The sequence below is a fragment of the Alnus glutinosa genome, chromosome 14 (assembly GCF_958979055.1).
Source record: "Alnus glutinosa chromosome 14, dhAlnGlut1.1, whole genome shotgun sequence".
In the NCBI taxonomy this organism is placed as follows: Eukaryota; Viridiplantae; Streptophyta; class Magnoliopsida; order Fagales; family Betulaceae; genus Alnus; species Alnus glutinosa.
In genome coordinates, this window is record NC_084899.1 from 20,692,501 (window position 1) to 20,717,585 (window position 25,085).

At 34.8% G+C, this 25,085-nt stretch overlaps 2 protein-coding genes across 4 annotated transcripts in view; one reads left to right on the forward strand and one right to left on the reverse strand.

Moving 5' to 3' along the window:
• LOC133858181 (uncharacterized) overlaps window positions 1-6,181 on the reverse strand; it is a 6,795-nt gene extending 614 nt beyond the window's left edge. Inside the window, exons 1-7 of one of the 3 annotated variants that reach the window (XM_062293663.1) lie at window positions 5,956-6,181; window positions 4,849-4,947; window positions 4,625-4,739; window positions 4,473-4,543; window positions 2,751-3,035; window positions 2,479-2,557; window positions 1,548-1,677 (exon numbers count right to left, since the gene is read on the reverse strand). In XM_062293663.1, coding sequence (XP_062149647.1) covers window positions 1,548-1,677; window positions 2,479-2,557; window positions 2,751-3,035; window positions 4,473-4,543; window positions 4,625-4,739; window positions 4,849-4,884 — 716 coding nt within the window. In that variant the 5' untranslated portion in view covers window positions 4,885-4,947; window positions 5,956-6,181. Of the gene's footprint in view, window positions 1-1,547; window positions 1,678-2,478; window positions 2,567-2,750; window positions 3,036-4,472; window positions 4,544-4,624; window positions 4,740-4,848; window positions 4,948-5,955 lie in introns of all 3 variants that reach the window. The other 2 variants (XM_062293662.1, XM_062293664.1) reach the window with 2 other exon arrangements.
• An 11,618-nt stretch (window positions 6,182-17,799) lies between these two features.
• LOC133857367 (probable mitochondrial adenine nucleotide transporter BTL3) lies at window positions 17,800-23,020 on the forward strand. The gene is made up of 4 exons (XM_062292613.1): window positions 17,800-18,593; window positions 19,269-19,572; window positions 21,158-21,622; window positions 22,549-23,020. The coding sequence occupies exons 1-4, from the start codon at window positions 18,142-18,144 to the stop codon at window positions 22,621-22,623; spliced, it is 1,296 nt and encodes a 431-aa protein (XP_062148597.1). The 5' UTR covers window positions 17,800-18,141; the 3' UTR covers window positions 22,624-23,020.
• Window positions 23,021-25,085: the final 2,065 nt, after the last annotated feature.

The following is a 25,085-nucleotide window of genomic DNA, read 5'->3' on the forward strand; positions in this document are numbered from 1 at the left end:
CAACCAAATAATTTCAACTAGGGTCTTGACTCTTCAGCACGATTTTATTTTATTTTTTTTTTACTTTCATATTTCTTGCGGCCTATTCTTCTTCACCTTCCATCCACATTCTATTTAACACACTATGTCCCTCTAACATTCCGCTTCTTGATGGTCAATCCATAATAAAAGATGGTAAGCCTTTGCTAACTCTGGAAATTTTCAGTTAGGGAAAAAATTAGAAAAACAATCAACCCTACAAGTTGACGCTGCCAATTCCACCCCTCAAAATTATATTTTGATTGCGCTCAGATTCGGCGATAACATCACTGTCTCCATCACTATTACAATTCACAGATCCGTACATTAAATTTTCACCTCATACAACTCCCCATAAACAAATCTAAAAGATGGAGTTGGAATCATGTCGCAGATCTCTTTTTTATAAAGCAAATAAGGGTCTATCTAGTCAATGAAGGTCAGGTGCCACCCTTCGACAACAAGGGAACAGGGGATTGAAAGAGCACCCCCCTACCCCTCCTCGAAAGCTGAAGCACTTGGGCTTTGACAAAATCCTACATGGCCATAACACGAACTATCCGAAAAGAAAACTTGTTTTCTCACATGCTAACTAGTGAGCAGAGTCTCTTTGAAGCTCATCGAGAGCAAGAAAAGGCTTGCCTCATAGTTTCAATTCGATTTGCTTATCTAAATTCCTAAAGAGCTCCCCTCACCCTCATCAGAACAGAGCTATGCCAAAACCAAAGGCGCCTTGCTAGTGCAACTCATCGCCTTTTGACTTTTGAGATTTCGAGAAGAGTTGTTCTTTGGATAGCTTAGTTGTTTGGGGAAGTTATTATCTATCATTGGCCTCTATGGTAGAATTAGTTGGGCACCTTAGAGGCAACGGTTTACCCTGTGGCAGATGTCATTGCCAATCCATTCACATGTTTGTCCCTACAAATTATGTTTCGGTGGTCCCCCCAATTCTCTAAAGCAAGCATCTCTAAAGAGTTCTAAGCTGAGAATGTATCATGATAATTATTTTGGAACATACACAGTACATAGTTAACATCGATACCAAACGTTAGAGGCTCACAACAGAGCTTGATACAACCCTATAATAATGGAGGACACTACTGTCCCTATTCTAACTGGTCATGTTACACTTCCACAATACATGTCTTTGATCAACTCATTGATTCAATGCTCCCAAATATCCATAGTACATAAGTAATATTATAAGAGTAATGCTACACACACTCCCACTTCTCTACACCCTTAGGTGGCTTTTAAAATTACCATTGGATTAAAATCAAATAAAGATCTATATCCAAGCCAATGGTGGTTTTAAAAGCCACATAAGGGTGTGGAGAAGTGGGAGTGTGTATAACATTACTCATATTATAAACATATCCACGAATACCCAGATTCTATTACTGGTGGGGGTCTTTTAAGATGTCAGTAGCAAGTTAACACTATTCTTTTTTTATTTTAGTAAAAAAAAGCTCTAGAGTTATGAAACAAACTTGCAAAGATATTCATTTACTTGTGGATCTGGAGCTTACAAGATTGAAAATAGGAGAACGATCTTTCTTGAATCGAAGGAGATCTTCCTTGAATCGAATGAAGCAGAACGTTTATACCTTCTCCATCGATTATTTGGAGTATCATGGGCTCTCTCAGTCACTGATTTATCTGATAGATGGAAATGATAGTTGAAAAACAAATTGAGTACCACGTCGTAAACCAATAAAAGCATAAAGTGATAGACAAAGTGCAAGTTCAAGTATATGCATATTAACAATTAAAATAATTAGTAAATTCTTCAAGGTTGTTGTGTAAGAGAAGTTATAGAGTAATAAAATATGCATATTATGCAAAGTACTGCTATCTAAGATATATGATAGCAAAGGCTCCGGATAAATGTTTATAAGCTATATTATTATGAAGGATTTCAATTTCATTAGCCATACAAAGCAATGGGATCACGGCCTAGATTCTATCTTCAAGTCAGGTCAATCAAATCTCTTGGGAGTTTATAATTGTGTCTTGGTGTGGTATGTTCATGCTTGTGCACTACCTGCTCTTCATTGTGCTGGGAAATAACATAAAATGGAGTTCTCTAGTGCTTGATGTTGTCACCAAGGAATCATACTGAATCCACTTGGCTAGAAGAAGTTTTTAATGTCTTCAGAACAAATAGGTAGCCACATGGAAACCTTTTAGGGAATGTCTCTCTTTACTTCTTCCTGAAAAGGTTTTCATTATTCGATGCATTACAAAAATATGTTCATTTGTCAAGCCATCAGGAAAATTGATATATGAACGAGTCATTTTTCAACCCCAAACTGCTCTGCAACAGCTTGCTTATTGACAGAATATTGCATTTTTTTTTTAAAACATGTATGGATCACCAGAGATTACGAGAAAAAGGGGATGTAAAAGATCACAGAGAAAAGAGCAAGTAAATTAATGGAAATATAAATGCTTACATACCTCTTGAAGTGCCATGGTTCGTCAAAAGTTGCATTAGTTTTCCACCTATTTTAAGGCTTGCCTGTCTCCACAACACCCTCTGCAAATGCTTTAAGCCATGAAGTACAAACATTACAAAGAGAGGAAAATAGTAGTTGTCCAAAGCAAATGACAACAAAGCAATGAAAAAACAAATGTATCCAGCACATATTTGTGGTTTTCAATTACTTTACAAATGTTGTTTTAGGTAGTCTAAAGACTATAGAATAAGAAGACGAGCAGATAAAACTTACAGTTAGCACACCCTCGCCTTTTAAACTTTCAACAGCTTCATCAGTGGATTCAGCTGTTTTTGAATGAATCTTTTCTATATTTTTATCGATAATGCATGGGGGAATAGCATCAATGCTTTTCGTTTTCAAATCAATGCAGTTCTGACAATTCAATTGTGCATCCAAGCACGCCTGATTTTTGGATAGATTAGCAACTTCCAAGAAGCTTAGAAATGCCAACTCTGAAGCACATTGTGGACTGTTGCCTTCACCAGACAACACTGAAATGCTGTAGACATCTTGGCCCTGCAAGAAAGGGAAACTTGAAAATCTAAAAACATATTTTAACCCATTTCCAAATGCTCATTTTCACATTAAATTAACCATTCAGTTGTAAGAACAAAAGAATCAAAACCAATGAAGTTTAGGGACTCAGTGTCTACAAACTCTTTGACAAGAAAGATATCTCTTGAAGTCAAAAGTGATAACAACTGAATATAATCTACAAGCAAGAAAGATGAATCTATCAAAGTTAGCTACAGCATAATCCTTGTAAAAAGCTCATTGCACATTGCTCATAATCTCTTCCTAAAAGCTAAAAAAGGGCAAGTTCAAACATGATATTCAAAATTCCCTAAAATATACCCGATTGGTCAAGCATCATTCAAGAAGTTTGAACCTCACAAAAAGGCCTAGTAAACATAGATACTTTTCCTTGTTTCCTGTTATCATGTTTTTACTATTTTGATAGTAAATGTTTGTTTAATCATGTTCCTAAAAGCATAATCCAAACGCATGCCCAACAACTTTAATTGACAGCAAAAACCTTAGATGGTAATAATAATAATAACAAGTATTATTGATGGTCCTTTAACCAACTTCTTGAGGTTGGAAACAGAAATTCTGATTCAAGACGAAAACAGTATCTATTCATGTCATTGTAAATCATGACCTAATGATGATATACAATAATAAAACCGATGAAGTGAATGTCAAATTATATGCACACACTCAGACTTTTGGGTATGGCATTTGAGTGAAATGTCAGATTGAACATACACTTTCAGTTTTGGGTGTACAATTTTCTATAAGAAGCATAAATCAAGAAACATGTGTTTTGGCGCATTTTGTATGGTTACGAATGAATTATTTGTAAGCGCCGAATTCCCAGTCAATCCAAAAACAATTCAATAATTTAATTTTTTTTAAAAAAAACAAACAAACAAACAAACTAAATCACAATATTATGTTGTGGGCTCAATTGGGAAGTTAGGGTTACTGCAATTGGGGATTTAGGGTTATTACAATTGGGAATTTTATTTGTTGACTGCAATTAGGGATTTGTTAGAATCCTAGTAGTGAGGTGGCAGAGTGTTCTAGAACTCTGCGTATCAGCTTATTTTATTTGTCGTTTTGCTTCCTTATTTTCAGCTAGTTTGTTTTGGGGTGGTTTAGGTGTTGGGATGGGAATATTCAGCAGGTAGGGAATGGGATGAGCTGGCATTCGGTTAGATCTAATTCTAGAAGAGTGAATCTATAAATAGAAGGAGCCAGGGGGTAGTGAGGCATGCAGAAGAATATCCATCAGTCCTAGCTTGTATCCAAGAGACCGAGCTTCTCTAAACGCTCTTTTATCCAATTTCAGTACTATTCAGTAAAAGCTATTGCCTTCTTTCCTTTTCAATTTCATAAAAATCCCTAAAAAACTACTGTGCACTCTACATATTACAAGGAGGAACTTACATGTGAACTGTGAGAGGGGCAATTTAATCTTTCGGGAAATGAAGCCTCCTCCAGAAGAATTGGCAAAATATCTGGAATAATTGTCAAGATAACCATTAAAGATCCTTTCCTAAATAAGGTACACAATCGTGAAACTGATTAAGTACAATTACCTATAGAACAGTGTTGGTTGACCTCATCAAAACTGGGCTTTAGTAGCTTGAAACATGGACAACTGACAGGTACACTGCCTTTTCCATCCAGAATGCCCTGGATATTTTGTTTGCCCTGCAAGTAAATGTACATGTCAGAATCAAGCATGGAAACAACTCTAATTAAGAAAAATGATTACTAAATGGAATATCTTTTGGTTAAAAACATAAGTTATACGTCGTACCACAATCATTAAACCAATACGCGACCATCGTGACATGAAAGTTACGATATCACTAAGAGTCTAAGCAGCCATCCTCTCCTATTACAGATAAAAGATGTTCTGGTGTAGACAGGAGATGCGGTACATTTCAGTGTCCAAAGGAAGCACTATACAATTGAAATTCCTCAACATATGTGACAGTATAAATGAATAAGTTCTGTTCCGCAAAGCCAGTAAAATAACCAGACCACTGTCACACCAATAGTAAACAACCCCAAGAGAAATCTGGAAAATCCATCCAACTAACAGAATTCCCATTGAAAAACAGAAAATTTCAGGCAATCATTAGCGGGTTTCAATTCAAAATCCTCATTCTTGCATCACATGAAGACAAGATGGGCTACTGAATCAGCAAGCATTACTCAGATATACTTTAAATTGAGAACTAAACATTTTCCTCAAAAATATAGAGGACACACGCGTCAAGCATCACAATGGAACAAGCTCAAAATTAGTTCAATGTGTAGAAACACAAGCCTTTAACACACAAATTGCAAAGTTCAACATGCTGATTTCAAGTTCAAGAAATGAAATTACTTGTTCAAAGAACTGGATTAGAGCCTAATTAGAGAGGTAGACCAGGTCAGTTCTGAATTTTAATTTAACAGAAAAAATAAATAAATAATAATAATAATAATAAATAACAGCTTTAATTACAAACATTCACAGAATTCAGTGCTTAGTACAAGAGAAGCCCACAAAAAAATTGAAAAATAAAATATAAATTAGGTCTAGCCACACAATCCTTTCAAATATGCCATCGGCAGCTGAGGAAGTGAGTGAATAATTATCTTTTTCTTTCTCTGACTGTTATTATTATATTTAAAATAGAGTCAAACAAGTGAAAATTCGAAACTTTGAATTTTAATTTATTTTCTTTTTCCTTTCCTTCGATTTCTCGGCAACCAAACGGCGTAGCTTGGAACAAAACCGCTTCAATTCGAAATGAAAAGCATAATTAGAGAGATAAACACCAAATGCAGCTGAAATCAGAGAGCCAAAGCTGAAATAGTTCGAAATCTTCACTCAAAAGCAGCTTGCATTTAAAAAAGAGAAGGAAAACTTTACCTCCTCGAACTGATTCGCAGCCATTGCGCAGAAAAAGCAGCAAGAGACTATGTAGCCGTGGATGCGATCATTTCAGAGCCAAAAGCGAGCGAGCGAGAGACAGAGAGAGAGAGAGAGATGCAGCCTGCAGGTGAACGTTACGTGTAAAGAGAGCCTTTTTCTTTTCGTTCTTTATAATCGCCGCGATGTGCCAGAGAAGCTCCTGACTACGACATCGACGACGTGACAAAATGCCATTATCTCGCCCAGCCGTTGTGACCAAATTGGCCTCCGCTTTCCATTCAGTGGCCCCTTTCTATTTAAGAAAAATATTTTTGTATTTGTGATTTCAAAAGGTGGTATTTAAAAATATTAATTTTAAAATGTGTGAATTAAAAATGCGGTTTTTAAAATGTAGTTAAGCATTTGGCAAAATTATAGATTAGTCTTTAAAATTTTATATTTTCAAAAAAGCACCCCCTTAATTGAGATTTGAAAAATCAATTTTCTGCGTTTTAAATCGCAATTTTTAAAAAGTTCAATTCTCAAACGATTTATTTTTTATGATTTAATTTAAAATCATACTTTTTGTCTACGAAATCGCAATATCATAGGCATCCTTAATCAAATCTCATACTATTTGCTTTTTAAGTTTTAGAATCTTTATATTAAAATCTTTCACGTATATTTCTTTACATTTTAATTTTAAATAATAGTTAAAATTTGATAAATCTATATAAAATGACACTTTAAAAATTATAGTGGATTTTGATCGTAAGTCTTTTAGATAAACACTACAAATGAAAAAGATTTTTTTTTTTTTTTTTTTTTTTTTTTTTAAGGGACAAATGAAAAAGAGTTAAGATAAATTAAAGTGTAGAGGAATGGATTAAGTCTACTCAATTATTTTAAATTCACCTGATATATTCTCACTTGTCATAGGATTCAAATCTTGGACAACCATTTATTGAGATGCAATAAACCAATTTAGAAGAAGAAGAAAAAAATGTTGAATAAGGAAAGTGGCTACAAAGAGAAGATTTTTCCTACTTCTGATCAAAAAATATTTATATTATATACTACACTTTTATCCTACTTTTTTTATGTGATTGTAAATCAACTATTGAATCAATTATTGTTTAAAAAAAAAATTAAGGTCCATTGGCAATGTCATATCAGGATAAATGATTGTTATACAATTCTAATACAACTTCAACAACTTTATTTCAAATTAACTATTGGATTTGAAAAAAAAAAAAAAAATTGTTGGGATTGTACAAGAGTTATACAGAAGTTGTAAAAATCAGCAAAGTGAAATAAAAGTGTGGTGTATAACATCACACAAAGGAAAAATATAACAAAAGTAACGGGCTTGTTTGGCAAAGACATGTACAGAACAGAACAGAGTAGTGTGGTTGTTAGTTTTGAAATTAGTAAAAAGTGATGATGTGATATAAAATAAAAAGAATTTGTATAAAAAAGTGAAAAAGTTTTGTATTGTAATGAATTTTTTTATTTGGATAATAATAAAAAATTATTGATGTGATATAAAAAGTGAAAAAAGTAAAAATGTTTTGATGTTGATTAGTAGTGAAAAATATATAAATAAAAAAAAAAAAAAAAAAAAAAAAGTACATGAACAGTGCTATTCTGTAATGTTGCTAGACAAACAAACCCATTAATTTGGAGATTATATGTAATAAGTATTTATTGATTTGTAATTTGATTGTCAATATTTTTTGGAAAATGTTAGATTTACAACACCAATACAACAACTGTACAACAATTCGTCACATGAAGGTGGGTCTCATATACTGGGGCCCACCCTCATATGAGGGGTTGTTGTACAGTTGTTGTATTGGTGTTGTACAAGAATTATAAAATTACAAGCTAACCATGATCCTTGAGCAGCGGAAAATGATACATTGCAAGCCCATGACTCCATGAGCGGGTTTGTTCCTGCTTTTGCTTGTAGATTAGCATTTCTAGCCGCCTCAAAAAAAAAAAAAAAATTAAAAAAAATAAAGAGGAGAAAGAGAAAAGATACAAGCTATGAACAGATATCGGATCCAACTTCCAAGAAGCAACACTGTGACCAGCCGGCTCTTTCTTTTCTTTTCTTTTCTCTTCTTTTTTTCTCTCTCTCTTTTGAGCCAAAGCCGACGAACTGGGCATGCACAGTCTTGATGTCGGGGCTGAATTCTCTTGAAGTTTCATAGAAAAATTATTTGATGGAGAAAGAAGACACAGGCGGCGGGGGTGAAAAAGTTTGTCTTTTATCTCCAAATCAACACAGGTGGCTTGGGTTAGAAGGTAGGTAAACAGCATTCACCATCGGAAAATAATCACTTTAAGCCAAAAGTAAATTGCTGGATCAAAAATTGGCATTAATTTATAGCTCTAATAACATGAAAAACTTCAACTATAACTAGGTATATGTGACTAATCGATAGACTTCAATTGTAGTTAAGCCACAGTCTTCAACTATAACTAAGTGATAGTTTTTAACTGTAGTTAGGTTACAAGAGTAATTTTAGGAGTACATTAAAATGATGTGGCTTTTAAAATCATCATTTAATCAAAATCACTATTTGATCAATCACACGTCCAATAGTAAATGACACTTAATATACTCTTAGAATTACTCAGGTTACAGTCTTCAACTGTGAGTAAATAATAATCTTCAATTGTAGTTTGGATTTTCTCATACACTCTAACATTACCCTTCACTTCAAGATCATTTTGGGTTTCCAAATTTGAGTTTTAATATTTATTTTGTTATGATTATAATTAAAAGCATGTAAGATCACGTTTTACTTTATTTAGACTATTTTTAGAAAAGGAAATGACCGGGTACTGCAATTCATTTACAATCACGCGTGACAGTAAACGCATTTTATGAAAAATAAATGCCACGTGATCATTTTTTCAAAATGATTCTTGGTATCGTCTCAAAAAAAAATTCCAAAATAAATGTTAGCGCAAGTCACCTAAGAGTATTCATATTTGACTTAGCAAATATATATATATATATATATATATATATATATATATATATATATATATATATATATATATATATTTTGTTAGCTGAAAAATCACATTTTTTTATTATTATTTTAGCTACCTATTGTTTCAAAGCACTCATATCTTACACTCTATTTTAGTCGTATACTTTTATTATTTTATTTAAGTATTATTTCTCAATAATTTATTTTTCTTTTTTTTACTTTTTAATTGAGATGAGAGAGAAGGTTAGATTTTTTTTTATATTTTTTCCTGAATTTGTTAAGCTCAATACAACTTGTTTTGCTCTTATTGTAACTTTCCGACTAACTGAACAATAATGTTATAAAGAAAAATAAATATTATTTAGTAAATTATTATATAATTGTCTTATGACTAAAATAACGTGGCAATAAAATCAACAAAAACTTATTAAAAAATAATAATAATTAAAAACTAATTTTCACGGTCAATTATCACTCCTATATCAACCTACTTAAAACTAACGATTCTCAGCTCTCGTAAAGAATTTGGTGTGAGGACGCAAATTCAGGCCCCACATGGTTGTCGCGTAGGCAGTAGGCTCCAAGACGAAATGCACATGGGGAGGGAGATTGTGTAAAATGTGAAGGGCAAATTGAGGAATACGGCGAATCTTGGGGTGATATTTATGGTACGTTGCGGGATTTGTCTCGATTTTGGAAATAGCTGCATCGCTGCATGTGATGCGTAAAGCGAGAAAACAAGGCTTGAGATCACAGACAACGAGACAAAAGTCAATGGAAGGGGGGAGTCACGGGGCATTTTTCTGTTCATAACCCTCGAGACCCCACCTCTTTGCCTGTGACGGTGACTAGTTTTGTGGGACGACCAAAAACAACATTGCTGGCTTTCGGTCATTCGGTGGTTGCTTCTTGGCCGTATTATAAATGTTGGCTTTCGATTGCCGTTAAGGAATCAGACACATTCCAGGCTACGGCTATTTCACCCTCAAACATAGGCTTAAGCATCTGCCCAAGGAATACTGCTTTTCTCTTTGAAAGAGACAAACAACAACTATTTATTTAAGAAGACAATAAGAGAGGTCCTTGATTGCACACAGAGCCTCGATCGACGGACCAATAACACCTGCAAGTACAAGATAGAGTAAGAAGAAAAGTCAAATTGATAGTGTGAAAAGTTTAAGGTTCATTCCCACTCTTAAAATACGTCCTAAGAAATAGTGTTAAGATGGAAGAAGAAATTATGTTTTATAAAGTGTTTAGATGAAAAAAATTTTAGTGATATGAGATATTTTAACACGTCCCTTTACATGTGACAACTAATAGTTAAACACGTGGACAACAACGAAAAAAAGAGAGTTATCATCGCAAGAAACTTGTAACTTTGATACCATGTGTAAAATTTATGGACCTATTGATACTCTCAAAAGATGCTTTAAGAGAGAAGGGAACACCATATCTTATAAAGTGCCTAGGTGAAGAAAATCTTAGCAATGTGAGATGCTTTAACCATGAAAATGAGGTTATTTTTCAATGATCCACCACTTTTTCGCTACACATTCGCATTCTCAAGTTCATATTTTTTGAAGTAGCAGTGAAAATCATCATTATATCTAAAATTTAATAATGATAAGTTCAAAATCTAATAGTAATTTTTATTGTCATGTTAAAGAGTGTAGGAGTGAGTCAGTGAGAGAGTGTAAAATTTCTCTGCATTTTATAAAGTGCTTCTCGCGCATTGACAATTGAGGAAGAGGTATGGGGCTAATGAAATTTGATTTTGTGGCCCCAACTCCCTTAACTCAGGCTTCTGTCATTCTTTAGTTATAACAGAAAGCCAGGTGGCAATGGTTAGGATATTGTGGATCCAACTTCTCTTTATGCCCTTGCACGATTGCATCTACTTGTTCATGATAAATTCGATCCAACTAACCGTACTCGAGTTTAACTCCAACCAGCCCAAACTAGCTCAACCTTGGTCGGCCTAACATAGATGATGCCTTGTAGGTAAGGGTGGGCAAATTATCCGATTACAGACTATCGAAAATTCGCCGACCGCTTCCGAACTGCATTTAACCGCCTACCGAAAAAAGAAAAAATCGAAAATCGGAATAAAAATTATTTTCGATTAAAATGTCAATAGGAAATCGGTAATTTTTTTTTACCGTTGGTTACCGACCGACCCGACCATATACATATAAGTAAAAAAAAAAAAAAAAAAAAAAAAAATCTGCTATATTCTGAATATGCGGTAAACGTTAGGTACAATATCGCGTGGCTGTGCAAGAAATGATTATTTTCCAAGGAGTTCTGAACGTTTACCGCATATTCTGAATTTATTCCCACTACCCAGACCATATATATATATATATATATATAAGTAATAGTTGTTTTACACTTTTACCCACTACCCAAACCCCAGTCCATTCCCATTACCCTAACCCAACACGACATCATTTTTCAAAGAGTATATATTCATATTTTGGAAAACCCTAATCATCTTATATTCTCTCAACCCTTCAGCTTCTCCTTCTGCCGCCTCCCTGAAAAAACACATTCTCTGATTCGCTCAGTCTCTCGCGAATCATGATCGCTGATCTCCCTCCCTCCCCAATACCTACTGCTCGTGCTCGCGCTTCACAAGCCTCCACTGTACCATTGTCCTGTCTATGTAGCAAGAAACCAAGAACTAAGAAGATCATGATTCATGAACAAGAAAATCGTGATTCACGAGGACCACGAGCCAAATAGCCAATCCTGTTGATTTGGTACCTGGGTTTGATTATTGTTGAGTTTGACAGTTTTGAGTTATTGTATTTGTGATTTCACTGAATCACTAGTTTGTAATGTTTGTAAGTTTGTTCAACTTTGTTCTTGAATTTTTAGGCTGTAATCTTGTGATTCTTGTTGAAATTTATGGTTGAATTTCCGATATATCCGACAGATCATACCGATTTTTCTGTTTTTTTTTTTTCGAATTATCTGATTTTTTCGAAATTATTCCTTGTCGGAATGAAGAACGGGTTGAAAATCGGAAATGTCATTTCCAACACCGATTTACCCAATACCCACCCCTACTTGTAGGCTTGTAGATTTTGTTGCCAATGAGCCAAGCTTAAGGTCGTATGGGGGCGGGGAGTTTAATAATCGGGGAATGCCTACTCCCAAGATGCTTTATTACATGATACACCAATTTTCATTAGAAAGGATAATTTTTTTAAAAAAAAAATTAAAAAATTAAAAAATTATTCCAACCTAAATGGACATTTATCTTTTATAATATCTATATTTTTAGAAATGCACTTGAGAACCACATGTATCAATTTAATAAACTAAATTTGAAAATTTTCTTTATTTCCCGAGAGACATGACTGGAGATAGAATCTCCGTAGTCTGTAGTAACTTGATTCTTGAAGGTGGATAGGGATTTTATTTTTTTATTTTTTAAAAAAATATTTAATTTGCGAGTAAAATTATAATTTTATAACAAACCAAGTCATCAACAATGAAAGTCATAAATATTTGGCTATGAGGAGTTATCTCTCACGGCTTGGATAGTTCAGTGCGAGGAGTTATCTCTCACGGCCGGTTTAAATAAATTTTTCTTGAATATTTTGCTACCCTTCTTTTAGATCTAGTCTGTTTAGAGCAAATCTGCCCTTTAATTATTTTTGTACATGGATTAGCGGAAGAATTTTATTTGTATCTATGACTTTGTAACCTCATAGCATATAGCTATGTTTTTGTAAGGCTTTATAATTTGTAATGTAAGAGTTTAATGCTCATAATCTTTGATCGATGAAATACTCAGAGACTTAGAACTTTTGTTCCAAAAAGAAAAAATAACAATTAGGTATAATATGAATTCACGTATGCATTTAACGGCTTTCATCAAATTAGTGACAATAGAGACAATTTTAGACATATAAGCTTATTTCATGAATCTTTTGATATCTGTGAATAAGTTTGGTACAATTACAAATCCCATAAACTAAATAAATAATTTTCCCATATAATAAAAGTTGAGTATTACATGTTGTGCTTATACGATAGATTTTATTTGGCACGTTAATTATAAATTTTTGTAAAAGGAAACTTTAAATCTTGATAACTTTTTGTTTTCATGAGAAAAGTAGCCTAATTACTAGAGACATTTCATGATTTGATATGAATTCTTCCCATCGTTAGGTGATAATATCTTTCTTATCTTCTTTTGGTTCCTTTCGAATATTTGACTAGTATACGTACGCCATGCAAAGATAAGATTGCCAAATTGCCAAATGACAATAAAAAGCCAAAAGTGTTGCCATAGGAGGGAATATAACCCCTCCTCTCCTTAACTTTTGAACATGAATGCCTAGCTTTTAACAACATAAATACCAAAGGATAAAGTGTAATTATAATGTGTATCCAATGTTCTTTGCATTTCTATAACATATTTTGTTTATTAGGGTATGCTTGATAATGATTTTCAAAAGCCTTTTTTCTTTTTCTTTTTTTTTTTTCATTTTTTTTTTAGGTTTTGATTTAAAAAAGTATTTTTTTTTTTTTGTGAGGGTTTTGCTAAACTTACAAGTCTTTTATCACACTTGTTTAACACGTGTCAATATGTGATTGGAATGTGTTACTTTTTTTTTTTTAAGTGACTGACGTGGTTCCAATCATATTACAACACATGTTAGCATGTTGTAAAAAAGTTATAGGTGTAACATTACTCATTTAAAAAATATTTTATGTTTTAAATTGTCTATTAATGGTTATTTTGTTTTTAATTTTAAAAATAGAGAAGTGTTTTTGTTTCTTTGGATTGGAAAGAGGAGTGGACAAGGGGTAAGGAGAGTGGGAAGAGAAATTAAACAGAGTAATGGTATAAACTACATTTTTATCTCACAGTATTGATGTGACCGTCTCGACCAACTATTCTTAAAATTAAAAAAAAAAATTCAGCATTGTGAGATTGATAGTTATGGGCAGTGGCGGAGCTCGGAGCTAGAATTTTGATTCACATAAGGCAAGATTAAAAGAAATATTTGAAAAGAATTAACAAAAATATTAAATTTTAAATCAATTCATTATAAGACCCTTTTAAATCAAAGTTGGAGCTTGATAAATTGCCAAACCCCAAAAGTTTTACCTCTATATGGGAATCCTAGGTCTTGGACAGATGGTTGGTGTAAAAAAGTCAACAAGCATAAAGTTAATGAAGAACAGTTGTGCAGAGAGATAGATTGTGCAAATCAATGAAAAATAATTGAGCGAATGGATAGATTGTGCAAATCAACGGTGAGGGGATACCAACACCCATGCCCAAACATTAGATTTGATGTTTTAATCCAAGCCGAAATGTGCAAGAGAAATAAGCTAATTCTTTCATGCAGTCGGGCGAAATTAGTAAAGGGCTCAGCGGCTTCAGTCCTCCTAAGCCTCAAAATGTTTGTCAAATTTTTTTAAATCAAAATTTATCTCCCCTAATTTTTAATTTTTTTAATTTTGTTACCCACATCTAAAATTCTAGTTCTGTCCGCATGCAGTTTAACCCATTTTATTCATTCCTAAGGTCCGTTTAAGATTGCATTAAGAAGCTTAGAAAGCTTTGCAAAGCAAAAATTGGTCTGTTTGGTAAAATCCTCAAAAAGCTTGAAAATAAAACTTTTTCTAAAAAGCTCTTATAGACTGTAAAAGCTCTATTTCTCAACACAATTCTAAACAGACTATTAGCCTATGTTGGATCCCAACAAATCGGACAAGGATCCTCTCCAACTCAAATGAATGGAAGAGGAGCAGGTTAGTATAAAAATAAAGATAAAATTATCCTTTCATATATTTTTTTGATAATTTCACTCTTTCACTTAAAGTAACCGGCTCCTCTCCGGTTCAAATGAACCGGAAAGCATCCAAATGCCCACAAATCAGCTTCATCCAAGACCAAGAACTAATTGGTTTCTAAATTTCTACAATATGAGAAGAAGGCTCCCATATTCAGAATGACTGTGTATATATAGTAGGTACCAATGTACCATGGTGTTCTTCCTTGGATCATAATATTATCACGAAAAGTAAGCATAAAATTCATTGGCCCATCTGGGCTGGGCTTGCCACTATCATGAATTCATGATCATGCTTATCCCATCTAAAATTGGCTTAGAAGGTCGTCATTAAAACCAAATTGTGGGCCGTAAGGCCACAAGCTCCCTGGACTCGGGAGAGACCGAACCTTGGGCAAAAAGAAGAGGAAGAGAGAAAATGACTTGCCAACAGTAATTGGTCCTGCAGTGTCTATAGAGTAGGGTGGACCGCTCTCCTCGTAGAATCAGGGGCGGCCTACGGGTTGTTTGCCCACTTCTCGCTTTCTTGCCGTGTTGATAATTATGAGATAGTAATAGATATTATTATTATTGAAGATTGATACAAATACATACATATATATTTTACGTATATGAAAGATAAAGTAATGCTATATATTATATTTGGGTTAAATATAAAAAACCTCTTAAACTAACAATCGATTTTGCTATGGCGATTTCGTGATTTTTTGGCCTATGAGGGAATCATCTTTTTGTGGAGCGTGTTTTGGAGGAGGGAAGCGTTTCCCTCCTCCCCCGTTTGTTTGTTTAGGTTTTATTTTCTCAATAAAAGTTTTCTCTCTTTGGGCGTCGTTGGCACCTTAGAAGAGAAATGGTTTGTTTTTCTTGGCCTTTTTCTAGTTTGAGAAGGTTGTTGTAGTGTTGTAGTGTTGGTTTGTTGAGGTTAACGGATGTCGTTGGGGACTTGTTTCGTGGCCACCGGTGCTAATTTTGGGTTTGACTTTTGGAGTTTTTCCACATCGACGGCACTGACTGAAGATGCCCTATTGGTCTAATTGGATTCGCCGGTGACGGATTGGTGGTTCGGAGGATGGTTTTTCTTCTCTGATTTACCATTTTCTTGTTAAAGGGGTTTCTTTTTGTGTACAAGGCGTTTTTTTCGGGTGTGCTTTAGGGGCTTTGTTAACGGGAAGGGGTTTACATCTTGGATTTCGAGTTTATTGGTGGACACCGGTGTCGGACCTGGCGTTTTTTCCACTCCGGCGGTTTTGTCTGTTGATGCCCTTGTTTGTTTTTTCGATAGTCTTGTAGGTTTGGACCATTGGCTCGGGTGACGGTTATCTTCTTTGGGAAATCGTTCCCTTGCAAGAGTGGAATTTCTTTGTGTACAGGGGTTTCTTTCGGGCGTGCTCGTGGGGGCGTGTTTGCCGGGTGTTGGTTCCAGTTTCTTCTGGTCGGTTTGATGGCGTGGCCAGTTTTGTTTCGAATTTGTTGTTTGTTCCCTGTTGCGTTTGTTGTATTGTAAGGCAATTGCTCTGTATTTGTCGATCAAACTTGGTCTGTAAAAGCTAATGTATAACACAGAATGTGTGACTTCTCCTCGATCTTGTAGAGGCTTATGTATACGTAAAGGTATCTTCTGTTGTCTAGGTTATTTTATAGCAGCTGTGATTTGTTATAGTGGTCTAAGTTTGACCTTGCCTGGGTGAAGGATACTTTAACCCTGTGCCTCTGACTTAGTTTATTAGGAATTCTTTTGTAACCCTGAACATTAAACGAATTTGGTCTCGTTTCAATCTATTGAAAGGGATCTTTAACTTCAAAAAAAAAAAAAAAATCGATTTTATAATAGCCCACTAAATTTTCAAGTATGTTAAAGTGACCTATCAAACTATCACCCTGTTCCAAAAATGTCACTTTTTTCGATAATACCCTTATTCTCTAAAAAGCAAAAATAAAAAATTATTATTATTATTATTTTAAAAAAAAAATCTAAAAAGTTTAAAAATTTTAAAGCTTTAGAAATTATTATTTTTTAATTAAAAAAATAGAAAAAATGCTTTGGGGGTAGCTTGCGAGCCACCCCTGACCACCTTCGAGGGTGGCCGCCTAACTGGCAACCACCCTTTTCCTTTTCTTTTATTTTTTATTTTTTTTTCTTTCTATTTTTTTTAAATAAAAAATAAAAATATTTTAAATTAAATATTGTTTTACTTATTTATTAAGAGTGACACGTGTTGCCATTTTATTGGCGCATACGTGGCACCAAACGAAATTTGTTAATTTTTTTAATGGAATTTGACTAAAGTGAGTGATTTATATTTTTGACATACCTTAGAAACCTCTGAGTTCATTTTGATACTACAGAGAGTTAATTATAAATCAGGTAAACCACACAAACTAATTTTGTATTTTTTCATTTTTTTTTTTTTGAGAAATCCTAGAATATCTCCTGGTGTTCTCCTTGAATAATGGCATAGATGTAATTTTTTAATCAAAAAAATTACATCTATGCCATTTCAGGAGAACACAAGGAGATGCTCTAGCATTCCTCTTTTTTTTTTACTAAGAGTGACATATATCATTATTTTATTGATGCTAACATAGAAATTAAAAAATATGTCAAGTGTTTTGACTGTAGAAACTAAATTGCTATTTTAACTTACCTTAATGGCCTCTTAATTATTTATATACTACAGGAAGTTATTTATAATTTAAGCTAATTATAAGAATTGATTTTGTATTTATCCGAGAAAAATAATTGTTTTTTTTAATCCACCCCTTGTTTTTTTTTTTCTTTTTTTAAAAAAAGTAGTTTTTTAAATTATTATTATTATTATTATTTTTTAAGAGATAACGATATTATTGAAAAAAGTAGCCTTTTTGAAATATGGTAATAGTTTGATGAGTTATTTTAGACTAGTTAAAAATTTAAAGGACTAATTTAAAATGGGTTGTTAGTTGAGGTTTTTTTCATATATAACTTTTTCTTTTTTATAAGTCAAAAGACAAATGGTTGACTTCTCACTTTTTTTTTGTCGAAAGAAAACAGTGACGCCCAAGTCCGAATCAAGACGGTCACTCACCAACTCGAAGACGACGAAAAACGGAATGCGAGCGTGCGGCGATGGAGGAGTTGGAAGGCAATCGCCATCAGTCTAGTTCCAATTCCTGCTGTCGCTTTCCTTTCCCAAATCTCATTCCATTCCCTCGTGCTATTCAAGCTTCTCCTGCTATTCCTGTAACTATTCCCATTCCTATTCCTACCTTTTGTTCATCAACTACTGCCCCTTGGAAACTCTAATAAATGTTGGTGAAATCCAAACCCCATTTCCACCAACCCACGCAGCTCCCGAAGCCTCCCTCTCTCACACCACCACTCTCACCGCTTCGCAATGCACGGCCCGGACCGCTGGCTCACCCGCCTGATCGAATCCGATCCGTCCGATTCGTTGCCCCTCCTCGGAGGCTTGTTCCTCGACCACCTCAATGTTCCTGCTTCGTTTGTCAGGTTGATCTCCCCGGAGAGTTTTTCGGGTTCGGGTTCGGGTTCTCGGAGCCTTAGACTTGAGGCTCCACGGCGAGGAAAGAGAGTCGGCGGCGCGTTTTTGTCGGTGAGCTTGTCGATAAAGCGGGGCGATCATGGGGACAGTGGGTACGTTCGGGAATCTGGGGAAGTGCTGGGGCAAAACGGGAATAAGAGTATGGAGGAAGAGGAGGAGGAGGCGGCGGCGGCGGCGGTGTTTAAGGAGGAAGAGAAGGTACGGAATGTCAAGGCTGGGGGACCGTATGCTATGAACGTGACCAAGCATCTCTGGGCTGGAGCTGTTTCTGCTATGGTCTCAAGGTTTGCCTTTTGTTTTTATTTATTTATTTTTTGAATGCTACTGGTGTTTGGTTGTGAACTTGTGGCGGTAAATTACACTAGTGAACAGGAATGTAAATAAAAGCTTGTTGGCATATGATTCATATGAATGCTTTCTGTGTGTGTTCAGTGCTCTTCTCTAACTGAATGTTATGCCCTACTATGGTTTCTGTTGTTAGCCTGTAAACTTGGATTAGTTTTCTCACTAACCAAAGAAGCGCCCGTCACATCTACATTATACCCAAAAATAGGTAAATTCCACTTCCACTTAGTATATAACCAATGTGGACTTAGCAACTGTACGATGCCTTAACAATCCATTCACTCAACATGAGAGTTCACACATAGAGAATAACTTCTATAGGAACCTGACATAAACCAGGTCTTTTGTGCCCTTCAATAAAAGTAGGCCACATCAGCTTAGAACACCAGGATAATTTAATACGAAAACACTGGATCACACATACCACCAAGAACAAGAAATCTAAAATTTTGAAGGAAAGATAATAAATTGGAGCCTGCAATCTTATGTTTTGCTAATAAATACACCATAAACTTTTTGGTGTCCAGTAGATGTTCCTTATTTTTTTTATTTGCTTTTGCATAACAATTGAGTTGATTTAAATTTTGTCTGCACTTTGTATGATGCTGAATCAGAACCTTTGTTGCCCCACTTGAGAGATTAAAGCTGGAATATATAGTTCGTGGTGAGCAGAAGAACCTTTTTGAGCTCATCAAGACAATTGCAGCCACTCAAGGGCTGAAAGGTTTTTGGAAAGGAAATTTTGTCAATATTCTTCGCACTGCGCCCTTTAAGGCTATCAATTTCTATGCATATGATACATACAGAAATCAACTGATGAAATTGACGGGGAATGAGGAAACCACGAATTTTGAGAGGTTCATTGCTGGTGCTGCATCTGGAATCACTGCTACCTTGCTCTGCATACCGATGGACACTGTATGTGACAGCTAACACTTTCTTTCCTTTTTGCCTGGTGAAAGTTTGAAACTTTTACAGTTAATAAAAACATTAAAAAATTATACACAGTTTTGAGATATCTTTTTGGTGAAGTATTTATATGTTTCTATGATGAGAATTCATGTAGGTTAGACAGGACTAACATATTCCCTCCCCCTTCTACCTTACAAAAAGAGGATTGACATAAGTAAATTTCATTGTACTTGTCTAGTTCATGTGGTTTGTAGAGAGGGAGGTGACCCACTATTTGATGGGTCCCACCTGGAGGGTCTCCGTAGCTACAGCATTTACTTGTGAACCTTTATCCCCCTTGTTGATGCAATTTAGGCAAAAAAAGGTTAACTAATTTACTTGATAATGTCTTGCTAATGGGGTTTGTTCTTCTACTCACCTTCTCTTACCAAGTATCTATAAGACTGTTTTATGCATTCAAAAATTTTCTATATGCATCTCATACTTTGATGCTTAAGACTGATATACGATTGTGTTGAGAGCTGAAAATATGAAACCCTATGTTATGCCTTTACTGCTCTCTTATCCCAAGATGGAGTCCTGGACTTTTGCACCTTTGTTGTTTTGTAACCACAATCACTCGTTTGACTGAAGGGCGAGGGTATCCAACCTAGGGCAAGAATCAGAAGTACCATAGATATGTTTCTGTCTAACGTAGTTTATTGGGTACTGTATTGTAACATATGGCTAAAAGTCCAAGCAAGGCACTGCACCTTTTATTGATATCTCCTTACTGTTGGGCTCCTAGACCCTTCTGCTTTTGTCCATAGGACTTGATATGAAACGAACTGACTAAAATCATTAGGTATGTAAATGAAAAGAAGGGGCTGGAGGGAACACTGCAGCTCCCTTCCTTCTCTAGTCTTAGAGCATCCCCAAAGGCTTATCCATTTTGCCTTTTTAGCTAAAATAGCTAACCATTCCTCCATAACCCCTCTCCATTGGATTATACAAACAAACAAACAAAAACGCAAAATGCATTTTTCATGCATTGGTAAACAGTGTCACTCTACATTTGGGTTGACACTATTCACCAATGCATAATTTTTTTATTACTCTCTCTCTCTCTCTCTCTCTCTCTCTCTCTCTCTCTCTCTCTCTCTCTTGCTCTCTTTTAGATTTTTCTCCTTCCTCTTTTCATTTCTCTCTCTCTCCAAAGAAGAACACTCATTTGAAAAATATGACCGTTTGAAAACAGTGACCATCTAAAAAATACAATCCTAAGAAAAGAAGTAAAGAAAGAATAAAAAGTAATAAAGAAAGAAATATTTAAATGGTATAGAGAAAAAATAGATAATCGGATGGGGATGCTCTTAGTGGAATACTTTTGCTTGCCAGGGGAATAACCTTAGCCCATGACTGGGGTACATTGACTTATGCCACTTGTGCTTTCACGAATATTGGTTAAGTTGGATATTGTATGACCATTTGTAGCAAAACCTTGTAATATATTTGGACATCTATTTTTGTTTGCATTCCATAATGTTGTATACAAATTCCTTTCGGAAAAAAATAATCCATGCATTACGTCCTAAAATTTGAAATATTTCAGATCAGGACAAAGATGGTAGCACCTGGTGGTGAAGCCTTGGGTGGTGTTATCGGTACTTTCCGCCACATGATCCAAACAGAAGGATTCTTTTCTCTTTACAAGGGCTTAGTACCCTCCATCGTAAGCATGGCCCCTTCGGGTGCGGTGTTCTATGGTGTTTATGATATGTTGAAATCAGCATATCTGCATTCGCCAGAAGGGAGAAGAAGAATCCAAAACATGAAACAAGGTGAGGAACTGAATGCTTTGGAACAGCTGGAATTGGGTCCGGGCAGAACATTATTGTATGGGGCGATTGCTGGTGCTTGTGCTGAAGCTGCTACATATCCATTTGAAGTTGTGAGGAGGCAGCTCCAAATGCAAGTGCGGGAATCAAGGTTGAGTGCACTGGCAACTTGCATCAAGATTGTTGAGCAAGGAGGTGTTCCTGCTCTCTATGCAGGATTAGTTCCCAGCTTATTGCAGGTACAGTTTAGATCTTTGGTAAACTTTTATTGCTTAAAGGTTAGGTTTCCGGTTTGTTGAGTAACTGGATGTCCTTAAAATGATTGCTTGATGGATGAATGCTTTAGTAGACCATAAAGTTGAAGTAGATGCCTGGGTTTTAATTTCTTGTTCCTTGTTTTACACATTAGCAATCAGTATATGGCACACAACTGGCAATATGTCTGCCAGTAATAAGAGCTATTGAAATATGAAGTTTAGGATGGTGAGAATTTTATGATCCCCTTCCCACCTGCTTTTCAAATCTTCCTTTCAATTTTTATATTTTCATTTTTTGTCAGGCAAGTTACATTGACCTCTGGGATTTGGCAAAATGCAAGGGTATGAGGTTTATTTAACAGGGATAGGCACACAAAGTGGCCCTACCTTGGAAGGGTTCCTTGTCATTAAAAAAAAAAACTATAGTCTACGCCCTTGTTCTCTCCTTTCACTCCTCACTATCACTTTAGTCAGACACTTCAACGTTATGAGGGTTATGAAATTTGTATTCCTCTGAAATAATAAAAAAACTGTGATCCCTACCTCCAATATAAAGACCACTGAGGCCACCTGCCCTAGATTTTAAAATGGTATCTACTGCCTACCTTTGAATTAGAAATCCTTACCTCGTACCTAACCTGGAATTGGAAATCTCTACCAGTATCATAACCTTGAGAGGTCAATACAATTTCTCTATTTATGCCCATTAGATATAGACCTTCATTATTTTCCTTCTCTTTTTTTCTCTTGGCTGCTTTGTGGATGAGAAAATTATGTATCTGACTTCAATTCTAACGTTTGCATAACATGATAAAGTTTGATTCCACCGTAAGCTTGTGGAGTACATGATGAAGTCGATTTATTCTTTCAAGTTCTAACATGATTTTACATTTGTCTTTGATTTTCAGGTTTTACCATCAGCTGCCATAAGTTATTTTGTGTATGAGTTCATGAAGATAGTTCTCAAGGTAGAGTCCACATAGACAGCCTTCTCAAGTCCATTGGAGAGCGCTATACTTTGATTAAATGGAGCAGTTGATGTTTTCAGTTGTCCTTCTGCTCAAGTATATTTCTTTTAAAATTCATTACTTATAAAAAAAAAAAGTATATTTCTTTTAAAATTCTCATGTTACATTTGATATCTACAAGTAGAACAACTGAAAAAAATTATTTATAAAGGAATAAGAAGGAAAGGATGCTGGTGAATGTCTTAGTGATCTGTTAAACCATAATTTTACCCTCCATTCTTTATTTGAAGATTCTCTTTATTTCAAATTTTGATTGAACTTTTCAAATTTTTTGTAATGGCAAGGTAGTTTGTCATCTTTATTGACATTATGTAATACCAACAGTGATATCATATTTAGGGTAATCAAAATAGCCTCATGTGCTTTCGGATCGCTATCTCTATGAATTTCTCTCTGTTATCATATAGATACTTCTATTATTCATATTTTATTTATTTATCAAGCAGATACTTTTGTTCAATTTTTTTAATATATATATATTTTTTTACTTCTATTTTTTTCACCCTTTATTGGATAAGAACGACTAAATTGGATTAAATAACTTCTGAAAATTTACATCCTTGTGGAGGAGACGTTTGAACCTCACCTGTTAAGTTGTTAACCAAGTTATAGGTTCCAAAACTTATCATCAACCATGAATAACCGGATCAAAACTGTGAAGAATCACTTTCACCTTTGAAGTGAGATATGTATAGCGTATCAATTCTAGATTTATAATTAATTTCCTCTATATTCTCTGAAAGAATTTCATTTTTCCTATATTTTATGAAGGGAAAAATGTTTAAGCGGTTCTTCAAGTTTCGACTTTTATCAAATCAATTTCTTAAGGTTTATAATTTATCAAATATTTTCTTAAGGTTCGCATCATTATCAAATAACTCTTATTTCCGGTAATTCTTTAACGATGATGAGTATTTTTAAAAAACCTCCGATGTGAAAGAGGTGGGCATGCCACCACTCCTTTGTTGTGGGTGTGGCTACCCTCATCTATTGTAGGAGGGGGTGGCCGCACGGTGCATTCAATTTGGTGTATGTCTAATGTGAGTTGGTTGACTAGATTACTTGAAAACATATTTATTTTTTATTTAACATGAAGTGGTCTGATGGTCACATGTCACTCATCACCATTAAAAGTTAACATGAGGTGGTATAGAGGGACTCATTTGATAACATTGCGAACATTAAGGAGTGATTTAATAAGTTTTAAACCTTAATTAATTTGATAAAAGATGAGAGCTTAAAGACCAAGCATTTTTTTTCCTTCTATAAAAGACAGCGGATTAAATGAGAATTACAACGCGTAGACCAACCACAACCACTACATGAAAGCGACTTTAGACCGTCTCTAGAACTTAAACCTTCCCAATAAGTGCCATATATGTAGCAACCCATGTAAGAAAATACTACAAAAAATAGAAATTAGGAATAAATAATAAAAAATAAAGATAAGCTATGGTGTAAATACAGTAAATTGATTAACCACGTTGAGGCTCGTAAGCATTTGATCAATGAGTAATGCTACACATCTTCTTCTTGTCCACCTTTCATCCTCCCAAAATTGATGTGGCTCTTAAAATCACCATTGGATCAAAATTCAATAATGATCTATCATAAATTCAATGGTGATTTTAAGAGCCACAATAAATTTGAGAGGGCAAGGGGATGATGTGTAACATTACTCTTGATCAAAAGAACGTTAGGATTTTATAGTTTAAAACTTTAAAACTTATGAATCTGAAGCATTTCGTTCGAACGAGATTGTATATGATTTGAAATAGACAATAGGATCGTCTCCATTTCACTTCATAATTAAAATTTTGTTTTGTTGCATAGATATTTCTTTTTGCTTTTTTGGATGAATGAGAATTCCATTAAACCAAACAAAGAATACCCCTAGAAACTCCAGGAACTATCAACAACCCCCTATAAACAAACTACTACACAATATCTACGAAAACAAGAAAAAAAACATATACACCTACTAAACCAAACAATTGCAGAAAACAAAACAAAACCAGAACATTGCATGCAGCAAACACTGCAACTGCTACTGCAAAAATCTGCAACTGAAACAGAGCATGAAATTGCTGCTACAAACAGTCCTCTGCATCTACAATCCAGAACAGAGAGACTGCATCACCCTCCAAACAATTTGTCCGACAGAACCCAATAGAGCCTCATTTTCTTTACTGCGCAGGAATTGTCCTGTAGACAAGATCCTCATTCTCATCCGAACTTCCCAATTGATTTTTTGAATTAGTTTCTCCTCTGTGTTTGCAAATGACTGCCATGTCTAATATTATTTCTCTCCTGCCATAAATTGTACACAGTAGCACTCAAACACAATCTGAACAGCACAGCTTTCAAACCCCTACATTTCCAAACTTTCACTCCTCTATCAACAATATCTTCCCACT